Source organism: Patella vulgata, chromosome 3 (genome assembly GCF_932274485.2).
Source record: "Patella vulgata chromosome 3, xgPatVulg1.2, whole genome shotgun sequence".
In the NCBI taxonomy this organism is placed as follows: domain Eukaryota; kingdom Metazoa; phylum Mollusca; class Gastropoda; family Patellidae; genus Patella; species Patella vulgata.
This window is the reverse complement of record NC_065881.2, coordinates 47009621-47021926: the sequence shown is the minus strand read 5'-3', so window position 1 is coordinate 47021926 and position 12306 is coordinate 47009621. Positions and strand designations below refer to the sequence as shown.

General features: G+C 32.3%; 1 protein-coding gene across 1 annotated transcript in view; it reads right to left on the bottom strand.

Moving 5' to 3' along the window:
* Positions 1-3224: 3224 nt before the first annotated feature.
* The window catches only part of LOC126815524 (mothers against decapentaplegic homolog 6), a 35927-nt gene continuing 26845 nt past the window's right edge, over positions 3225-12306 (bottom strand). The window contains exon 4 of the mRNA XM_050541212.2: positions 3225-7762. Coding sequence (XP_050397169.1) covers positions 7227-7762 — 536 coding nt within the window. The 3' untranslated portion in view covers positions 3225-7226. The remainder of the gene's footprint in view (positions 7763-12306) is intronic.

Below are 12306 nucleotides of genomic sequence, written 5' to 3'. Positions count from 1 at the left end.
TCAAAACACTGAATGAAACATGGTTTAAAGATGATGGTGGAGTGTGGTCCGTTCTCATTATTTTATTACTGCTTTCAGAACTCCAGATCTGTCTATTTGTACTAAAAACATTTTTATGTAATTATTCAAACATACTACTTATATGTATAATAGATAGGTTGCCAGGCAGGTAAAATGTCCGGCAGTGAACAAGAGTTGTCACATGTTTTTACTTTTGTCGGTAATGAAACATTTATAATACACTTAAATCTGATTAAGAGTAACAACTCATTCAGTAGGTAATTATTAGAAAATGATTAGAATTTGTTTGGCCCATGCTAACGTTTAGTATACAAAACATTTAATATCATGGATTTAGCTGTTCAAGTTATCGATATACTTGTTCGTCTCAAGACCTTAATCTCTGTATCAATCTAAAGTCAATCGAAAAAATGATTAAATATAGGCGTAAACACGGTGTATAAATAAATATAAAATCAATCAGATGATAACTATGGTCTCTAAAGCATCCACAAGATTTTTCTTAGTGATCAAGGCCATAACTCTGGCAGTAATGATGGGAAATCGGTGAAAATCAATAGGCTTCTTCATCTCATGACCGTAAACACTGTGTATAAATTTAAAGTCAATCGGATATTAACCGAAGGACAGGGGCGACAACAATATACGACCCCATTTCAAAGAGAAAGATTAAAAGTGGGGACGGGGAGGAGTCAATCATTTCAATCTAACAAACAGAACAGCAGATTTTAATATAATTATCAAGTATGTACAGGTTAAAACAGGTAACCAGTTGTTGAATTGAGTTTAATGAATATATTTCTAAAGTGTTTTTAAAGATCAATTTTAAGATCAGTTAAATTAATAATTTAATAAATTAAATGTCAAAGGGACAGACTTTAAAAGAAAGGTCCTAAGCAATGGCATAACAACATTTGTATAGCCTGCACAAGCTGCTTAGCCAAATTGGAAACCTACATAAAAGCAGGTTGTAGAAATGTAGAAACTGCTGGGGATTTTTTATTGAGAAACAGATGTACATGTTTCTGAAGACTTGTGCTCGTCACATCAGTCCAGTTGATTTCTCTGCTATTTAATAATTTTATTGGAGCATTCACATGGATTCTATCCCTGCATTGGCCGAGAAAGTTCATCCAGATTTTCCGGCATGGTTCCTCTTGTCAGTGATGCAGGATGGAGGGCCTGACAAGGACAGCTGTCTAGTCCTTCGGATGAGATGAAAAACCGAGGTCCCGTGTATACATTAGAATGCACGTAAAAGATCCCTTGGCAGTTGGAATTCGATGTAAGAGTAGGCGATAGTGCCGCTGCCCTGGCAAAATTTCCCTCATAGCACTAGGTGTGGCGTATGCCCGTCTTCATTAGCCCAGCATAGGAGCAGAAAAGTAGGACGTTAAACCCCATTTCATTTCATTTCATTTTCACATGGATTCTGGAAATAAATGCCACTGTCTTGTTCAAAAGAATTCTCTGTAATATCACACCAGTAACATAGTCAGAGGTAAAATTAAGTGCTAAATGTCCCCACCCTACAATGACCAATGAAGTATATTTCAGTTTCTGCATGGTACAGAATTCACATAAGTTTTGCATTTTTGGCAGTTTCTGACATGAGTCATGTGACTGCTGATGATGCGTGTGAACATTGTCTTCGGGAATATGAATAATAGAGGAGCATTGCCCCCCTTGTCCATCAAATTTTTTTTATCAAAAATGCATAATTAGTGACTTATGGATATTTCATTAACGGAAGCATTGACACCCCACCCCACCCAATTAATATATACCGGTATTTAATATTGTGTGCTCCACCCCCTTTTAGAATTCAAATGAATACATATGTATGGTCTGTGGGCTAAGACCAGTACATGCAATATCATGGGCATTAAGACCAATATAAATGAAACAAGCCAACAGTGAGGCTGATGTCCCCCTCCGAAATCCCAAAATAAATAGATGACACATTAATTAATCTTACATTTATTTTTTTCAAAAGTATCGAGCAATCAAACTATACACTAAGTTTCATCACTCTCTATCAGATAGAATCAAGATTATCTTGTCCCAAAGCATCGACAAATGAAATTGGTCAGCTCTGCTTAGCTTCACCTCGAAATGTTAATCATTGAACTCAGTCAAGACATAACCTAATGAACATCAACATGTAGTTTAAACATTCTACCTCAATTAAAAGCAGAGTTGTTATGTTCCAAAGTCTTGACCAATCAAATTGCTTATTGCTCCTTAGTCAAGGTAATGATATAATGAATCTATATTCGGAGTTTCATCGCTCTCACTTCATTATAACCAAAGTTATCGTGCCCCAAAGCATCAACCAATCTGTCTGCTTATCTCTGCTTACCGTACGCAGACAATATTCAACATCGAACTCCATCAAGGCATTCACCTAATGAACGCCTACACCAAGTTTGAACATTCTACCTCAATTAGGAGTTATTGTGTTCCAAAGTCTCGACCAATCTAATTGCTTATCGCTCTGCTTACGCTCAGCAGAAATGTTCATTATCGAACGTAGTCAAGGTATTGATGCAATAAAGCTATACACCAAGTGTCCTCACTCTCACTTAATTAGAACTTAAGTTATCGTGTTCCCAAGCATCAACCAATCAAATTGCTTATCTCTGCTTACCCTAAGCAGAAATTCTCATCTTCGAACTCCATCAAGGCATTCACATAATAGACACCTACGTCAAGTGTGAACATTCTAGCTCAATTAGAATGAGCATGATTTGTTTTCCAAAGTCTCGACCAATCTAATTGCTTATTGCTCTGCTTACCCTGAGCAGAAAATGATCATTATCGAACCTAGTCAAGGTATTGATGTAATGAAACTATACACCTAGTTTCATCACTCTCACTTAATTAGAACTAAAGTTATCATATCCCAAAGCATCAACCAATCAAATTGCTTATCTCTGCTTAGCCTAAGCAGAAAATGCTCATCTTCGAACTCCATAAACACCTACACAAAGTTTGTACATTCTAGCTCAATTAGAAAGAGAGTTATTGTGTCCCAAAAAGTGGGACGGACGGACGGACGGACAGACAGACAGACTAAGCCATTTTAATGGTCCCCCTGGGGACAATAAATTGCACTGCAGCATGTTCCTCTCACAAGCTCCTGGTGCAGAGTGTCTTATTACATTTTGTAATGCTTCAAAAACCAATAATAACAAAGCATCTAGATTTTTAAGATTTTTCCTTTTATTTTTTGTTGTAATTCTGTGGGATTTGCCCATATTGTTTTAATATAAACACTTACATACAGAGTTCTGTACAATACATATTATACATACATTATAATCATATAATATTTCAATTAGTTTGTTGTCCATAGTTTTATATATAATAATATATTCTACACAAAAGAAACATTAACATTAATAAATTATTACAGCACTATCCATTTGTCGTTAAATGTTATTTTTCATTTCATTCATTTTCACTTAAATAAAATTTTATATTGAAATTATTAGATGGGCTAAATTTAATTAAGATAACCAATCAAATGACATTTTAGATATGATAATATGGACAACAAACCAACAGACCAATCATAATACAGTTAAGGGGAAAGCAGTGCCGCTCAATTTTTCTCCGTAAACAATCGGCTAAAATAACATAAACATATGTTCTGTAGATTAAGAAGAATTTAATCTCAACACTATACCTGTCTGTATTTCATTATATACCTGTTTTCATTATTTTAGCTTAACGTTTTGGCAATTCAACACAATTACACTAAAATAACATGTACACCTCGCTTTCTATCCCATTTATAAATAAACATACAAAAACTGACATTAAAATATTAAAGTAATAATGCCATAACAAATAACCAATTATCGTAATAACTGGTTACAATATAAAAATGCCATTTTTTATTATCCTGTTATTAAAACTGATAAATCTCTAAATAACAAAATACCTCGGATAATTTCTAAAGTTTAAAAGATAAAATAGATCTTAAAATCAAATAGAAGCTACTTTAGTCTAGAAAAAACTAAGCTTATAGCTACCCCAAAAGATCTAGCACAATACAAACTTCAGCAATGCTCTAAGACATGATATTTACTAACCATTTTAAATGAAAAAAAAATGTACATGTACAAAGTGTTATCACATTTACTATAAAAAAAAAATCCATACCAACAGGATAATCCATTGATGAATAGCATTTTTAAATTTTTTTAAAAAAAAGTTACTATGATAGTAAAAATCTTATTGAGGTCATAATCTAACATTCAAGGAGTATTTAAAAAATTTCCAAGTGTACATTTTGGTTAAACTAAGTTTTCGATTAGACTGTATCTTTTAAACATTATGTGGCCTCTTTATTTGTGAATTTATTAAAATATACCTTAAAAGAACAATGAACAATTAAAACCTTCAGACTATTCTGTTTTTACTAGAATATTTATTGCACAGTTTTTATGGTATACTATACAAATGAGTTAAAAGTGTATTTATGGTAGTGTATGAATTTATGTGACATTGACAGAACCTACATTAAGGTAGATTGTACACCTTTTTATCCCTGCAGTAGTCAGATAGTTTCCAAATCGGTGAGCAGGACTTAATTTTAGTGACAGGTTGGAGACAAGTTTCTTGGTCTCTACTCGAAAAAATCTAGCAAATCCAGATAGGCTGGACAGGATGACTTACACAGGAATGCTAAAAGGCTAGACTTTTCATTAAAGTTACACATTATTATAACCTTTCATATTAGTTTTTATTACAACTACTGTAAAAAAAATAACTACATGTACCTCCAAAATCATCCTTTAAATTTTTTTTTTTTTTAAATATCTTTAAAGAAATAAAAACTTTGATATGACTACAAAAAAAACTATGACTATTGTACTAGTCATTCAAAGATATAAATTATCAAGCAAGTAGTTAGATCAAGTTTAACATTAAAACTTAAAAGCCATTGTTTCCTTGAAGAGAATTTATTTTATTGAAAAGTAAACTATATTGTTGACTCGGTGGTAACTAAACAACAAAAGAAAAAGTTCATAACAGTCGGCATTAATCAAAGGATTTTGTGTCTACAGATTAGAAAAGTAAAAGATTTTTTAGATAAAGACGAGTATTTAAAGAGGAGAGGGAGGGTTATATTAATCTAGTTCAAAATATCTAAATCTATTGACTATAATCTGTCTGTCTGCCATGATGGATGGTCTATTAACTGAAGCAGAAACCTGCTTTGTGCTGTCCCTGTCTGCCTTACTATAGCAAAGGGTGGTGACCATTGGGATAAAACTACACATTCTTCTAAGCCCACAGGCTAAGCATTTTTACACACTTAAAGGCAATAATAACTAATTATTTGCCACACAAACTTAAAGCTTATTTTATATTTATGAGGTATTATTTAGACATATAAGTATATATATCTGCAACATTTTGATTTTTGTCATGAAAATTTAATTTCTAATATCAATAAGTGTTTATTTTGATGATAATTTTTCAATAAAAAATTATGTAAAAAATATTTCAACAACCATAGAAAAAAAAAACAAAAAAAAAAAACAAACAAACACTATCATACAACAATCGAGATACATCAACACAACATATAGGTTTTTTTAAAAAAAAAAAAACATTACACAAGATTCATCACTTAACATTCATACCGTGACCCCAAATACAAACATATAAAACAATTAACAATACCCGCTATGTCAAATACAGGCAACACTGCTGTCCCCCTTTTGTTAATGCAACATTTACATTGCACATATTTATATAAATTACACAGTAATGTGTCGACATTATGTACACTTAATTCCATATGACAAGATATATACCAGATTATACTGACAAAATGCAAGTGATTCATTTAAAAAATCAGCCACCATTTTATATCATTTTAAAACAAATGGAAATTCCTTGAATTGTATTAATTCAGTAAGAGAGTAAATCATGTAAGAAAAGATCAGCAAAAGTAGGCTACCAGGTAATACTGTTATATTATTTGATATTTCTAAAATGGTGACTGATTCCTAAATTTTACAAATTCAGACAGAAACTTTATGAATAAATCATTTTACAGTATTAAAATGTCTATACTCTTTTGAGAAAAAACTGAGTTTGTAACCTGTTCAATTAATATTTTAAAACTTTAAAAATTATACATACATTATGCAAGAGCTAAATCTGCCTATTGCAGGTCTTTCTTAAGGCCTGAAATGTTATCTAAATTATTAATTAGACATTAATTAACTTATCCAGACCATAATCAACTCTCGATGTCATCGCTAGCCTGCGATATTTACTGGATTAGATCCGATTTGCTGCTCAACTTTCTTTCATGATTAAATCATGAAAGGGATAATCGGGACTATGTTTTTTATCGCACCGACTTTAGTAATGATGATCGAGGCTAGGACGTAAATTCAATCGCTAAATTCTTGGTTCAGAGTGGCTCAATTTGACTGAAATTTTCAGTAAATACCCTTTACATTATCTAGCTTTTAACTATTATAGTTAGAACTGCCAGCTATTTATCTAATCTTCCATAATGTATCTTTAAGTATTTTTATCTATACGTTACGGTATAATTTTATAAATTTGTTGTAAGAACGTTTCGGGTGCTCTATTTAGAAGGAATTTCTGTCTGAATATGTTTGTCAATTTTGTCATCTTTTTTATCCAAGTGTTAAAATCAAGGGAGGTAATTCATGTTGTACTATACTGTAAATAGTGATATATTAATGCATCAAATAAATTGATGGTTTGAAGTTGATGCTGGATTGTTTGCCAGTTGAACTTGTAGCCTATATTACAATTTTTCTTCTTCTATGGAACAAGGCACTTCAAGGTTGATGCGAAGTCTGGATGATTTGTATTCAAATCACCTGCTAACTTCACATCATGGCACCATTTTATATTGTGTCAGCACTAACCAGAAATAAATGTTCACCACTCATCGTGAACTAAGTCGATATACTCTCTATTATAGCACATTTATATTCATTAAATCTATACATCTTCATTTTCATGCTGCATACTGTATTAGGAGCATTTTCGTCAAATTAGCTTTTACATACGTATTAAAACTGATGAATGGCTATCCACTGCCCTGGCCAAAGATTTAAATCCAATGCCCTGAATTGATCAGCAATATACTAACTTTTAACCAGTAAATTAATATAACATTTTAACGTCAGCAATAACTATCACCTATTAATATTCAATAAAATTTCTAACCAGCACGGACATGATGTCACAAACTGTCTTGAATAGCACGGTCCCCAGCCTTTTGCAAAGCTGATACGGATGGAACACGGATCATAGGGTCCATCTAACAATGCTGGATCTCTAGTGTTTTCAAGTAGTTTTGCCAGATCAAAGTCATAAATTTTAATTGAATAACCAGGTAATATTTTTCGCACAACCAACGTCCTTGAATCTGGGTCATCCAGTGTTGGAGAATTCACAAATATTGGAAACTGTGAACGATTATAGGCCCACACACCATCAGTTTCTTTACTTAAAATAATGCCAATACCGATTTTTTCTCTAGTTCGTCTCACAGATTCCAGATTTGCATCGGTTTGTAATATTTCGAGGCTCATTCCGTCCCCACGAGGTAGTAACTGAAACACGTTAATGGTTGGGTTAAAAACAGGATAAAGTCTCCCTACACGCTGTCGAAGTTCCCAATAGGCTATAGAACACCAATGAGGACCTCTAGGAGCTGTACTAGATGTATCTGGAAAAAAAAAACACAAAATCATTAGTTAACAGATTTTAATATTCATTAAGGAATACATTATTACAAAACATTAAAAAATATAAATGGAAAAAGTATGTCGACACTATTATAGTTTTTTATATTTCTCCAATGCCCCATTCAAACCTTCTATGTTTTAGGTAAACAAGAAGGAAGGAATTCCGCTGATCTGATGTGTTACTTTCATCAGTGATTGGGCAAGCTCTACAATACACACTTTAAAGACTAAGCGTTAGTCAATATTTAGTAATTTTTGTTTAATTTTTGATTTAATGAGTTGACAGTGGAATACAAAATCAGTTACATTTATATCCCAACACTAGTTTGATCTAATGTAGAGTGCTTACCCCACAAAACAAATCATCACCTAAGATCCAATAAAATCAACAATTTTATTTTTGAGCCCAATCAAAAGGGTCTAGTCATTGTAAACCTTCTAGAAATGATTGAGGAAATCACTTTACAAAGAATACATAGACCAAACTTTATAAATCAATGTTTCACATTAAATATAACTCATTCTACACTCTGAGACAGTTTCTCAATAATTCTCATTCTTAAATAAGAAAACTTTCGATACCACAAACCAATATTTTAATTTTTTTTCAAAAAAAAAAAAATAGTTGGTTTCTAAATGTATTGTGCAGTAAAAATACATGTACCTATTGCTTACAATAACTAAGGAAACTCAGAACTAACCTATTTTCAAGGTATCTATCAAGCTTATCTTTTTTCTTTTATTTCTAATTTCACATTATTTTTTTATCATACTTTATATTTTTATGAATTTTTACCCTTTAGTAATGCACATGGAAATACTGGAATTGATTTTGATGGGAAGGCAGACATTTTACCTACTGTATTAGCATCAAACTACATCTTCCACATTCTACCATTATTTATAATTTACGCTATGTTTTATCTTGTTTTCTCTACAAAACGAATCAATATGAAAGCAAGTCTCCATTTAATAGTCTAGTATGTGCCAGGCTATCTGTCTGTACAGAGAATTCTATCGCCATCAAGCTATTCCAGTAAGGGGAGTTTTAAATGTTAAAGATATAAGTTCCCACAAACAAACAATGTTGTACAAAAACATAATCAAGCCCTGAGTCATGCGGATGGTGTTTAAAACAATTACAATATCGTGTATTTATCAGTACAAGACCACTTGAAACTAGTGATATTTTCAGCCAGCCAGTCTTATGTAGTGTATGTTTGGGACGACAGGAGAATGCCAGTGAACATAACTGGTATAGGGGCTAGTGGAGTAGAGGGCATATTAGAATTGACAAGCAGAGATATATAACTGTTGTAGCTAGTCTTACTGGCTCCACAACAGAAAGCAACAGATAGGCTTAGGCCAATACAATTTACAATATCACTAGTGGGTGGGAGAGAGAGAGAGAAACTTTATATACATGTACAGCTAATATGTTCATGGACTATGGAGCACAGGATAGAATATAAAAATTGTTTTATTAAAGATACATTATGTATAATTTAGATAAAGAGCTGACCATTCTTGCTATAATAGCTCAAAAATAGAGCAAAATGAAAATATTGAAAATTTCATTAAAATAACTTCAATCTGAGCCAAGTTATCACTGTAGATTTGACAAGATGTGTGCATTGCAGTAACAGGGCGCTGGTATATTCAAGACTTAGCCTTGCTTTCCCGTATTTAAATTAAATTTTTAAATCGCGAACCATTCTAATCTAGTTAAAATTTCGACTATCTGATGCCATCAAGAGTTGATTATGGTCTTGTTTTGTTAATAAATGTCTTATTAATAGTTTATATAATATTTCAGGCCAAAAAAAGACCTGCAATAGGCAGATTTAGCTCTTGCATAATGTATGTTTAATTTCCATTTGTTTTAAATAAATGCAAATTCAATATGGCACAGAAATAGGAAAAAGGTGTATTATGGATTTATAAAACATACAAGTCTCAATACAATGGTATGAAATCATGTAGGTGGGACAAGGACATATTTTTAATTATTCAAGATTATAATCTTCTATCGCATACATGTTCATGTTCAACTATCTATTTTGTTGTGCTATTAAAGGAAAATCGCATTCAATGCCCAGACTAACATATCACATCAAACAATATTTCATGATTTAATCTGAAAAAGATTTCAACATAAAAACAACCGATATCATCTTTATTCTCATGCATATCAAAACATAAGTGTGCGGAAACATGTCTATGTATTTGAAAATAAAATCGATGTTTTATTGTTGAACACAGCGTCAGTCTGACTAATTTTGTATATTATCATTACCCGCAAAAAAACACTGCCTTAAGAACCATAGTGATATAACATCATTAAGTATATGAATTTAGTGAGGTTGGGTTTTTTGTGTGTGTCTTGTGGTAATAAGCTATGATGAACTAGGAGTGTATTTGCGGTAGCCTTGCTAGCTATGTAGGTTTGAGATCAGAGCCATACTGCTTATCTCACTTGGCCCATCTTATTGGGAGTCTTGGTGTCTATGTTACATGGTATAAATGGGCTTGTCTATTGTGTGGTATGTTCATATAGACTTTACTTCACCAACCTAATACCTATCTTTAATATACCTACAAATAATACAATTCAGTTAATAACGGCTTTTAAAAAATGCATTTTAAGGGTGTGTATAATATATACAATTCATTGAAGACAGCTTTACTACTTATTCATATCCTTCGACCTTTAGAATGAGGCTTTTAAGAAAAATTTAATATTTTGGTATCAAAATTAAAACCTTATGAATGCAGACATAAAATGTTAATTTTTCATAAAAATTAAAAAAGAAAACACTGATAAAATCCAAGTACTGGTATATCTTGACTTTTTTTCTGGTTTCATAATTTTAAACAAAAACTCCCACCAAGGTAGAATAACACAGGTGTCGAGTAACTTTACATCAACCATCAAGTCATCCATTCTACTGCTGATTTAAATAGCCTAATTACCTATAAGATGAGCTATTCATAAATTCTAGGACAATGACAAGGGTATGGCTGGAGATTTTTTTTTGGTAGAAAGGGGTGACAAGGTTAGTATCTAATGTACAACATAATGGGCCGAGTTAAATACTGGTGGCCTTGTATATATCAGAGGGACTTTTATATAAATGACTGGCTATGTCAAAAAAAGAAGAGGTGACTAGGGATAGTGTAACCATGGTCTTATCAGATAGGAATACCTGTAATTGTTCATGGTCTCCAGTTCTCCGCTCACCTTTACAGGTGGAGTTAAAATCAGTGAAGCTCTGTTAACTGTATTATTACCTCTCTATATCCAAAACAGTTTGCTACCATAATAAACACTTGACATAAATTTGGCAAAACCCTTCTCGCCAAAACTAAAAACATATGTCACGACAAATGCACAATAAGCAACAGAAACTACACACTAGGTGTAATATTTCGAATCGAGTCATAACATATTTGAACAATTAAATACCATCTAAATTAAAGTAGTGATTCCTGCATATAAGTAGTTGGTCGTCTAACCGCCACCATTTTACTGATATACACTTCCCCACCACCTAGTTATAATAAACTACATGTATACACTCACCTATACATATTCAAGTACATTTTAAAAACTTACTTTTTTTTATCTTTAAACTTTTTAAGACTGTCAAAGATAAATTGCCAGAAAACAATACAGAACCATAATTGAAAATTGTCTAAAAACTATATTCTACCATTTTCTTATTAAATCAAGTTCAGCTGTTTAGTTGGTCTGATGGGACGTAAAACCAAGGTCCCGTGTACACATTGCCATGCAGGTAAAAGATCCCTTGACAGTTGGAATTTGATATAAGAGTAGGCCTAGTGCTGCTGTCAGGGCAAAATTTCTCTCATAGCACACTGTATGACGTATGCCCGTCTTCATTAGCCCAGTTCGGAGTAAAACAGTAGGACGTTAAACCCCATTTCATTTCATTCATTTATTTTCAAAAAGTTTATCTTATTAAATCAAGTTCAAAAGCTAAATTAACATATATTATGCAAGAGCTAAATCTGCCCATTGCAGGTCTTTCTTTAGGCCTGAAATTTTTTCTAAATTATTAATTAGACATTAGTTAACTTATCCAGGGCATAATCAACTCTCGATGGCATCAGATTTCTCCGATATTAAACAGATTAGAACAGTTCAGACATATTTTGATTCAAGCTAAAAATGGAGGAGTGAGACTTAGCTTTGAACAACCAGTATGGTGGTTGAAATTATTGCACACGTCTTGTCAAACCTTCAAAGGCTAATATCTTCGCTCGCAATACAGTGATTTGAATGAAATTTTTAAATTACATATATTCATTTTACATTATCTATTTTCAAACTATTATAGCAAGAATGGCTAGCTCTTTATCTAAATCTCACATAACGTATCTTTAAACACCTCTTTTATATGTGCTTTCCACAATATTTTACAAGAACATAACGACGACGTTGACTTAAAATAATTCATAAATAATTTCTGAAACACCCGAGACTTTCATCCCATTTCCTTCT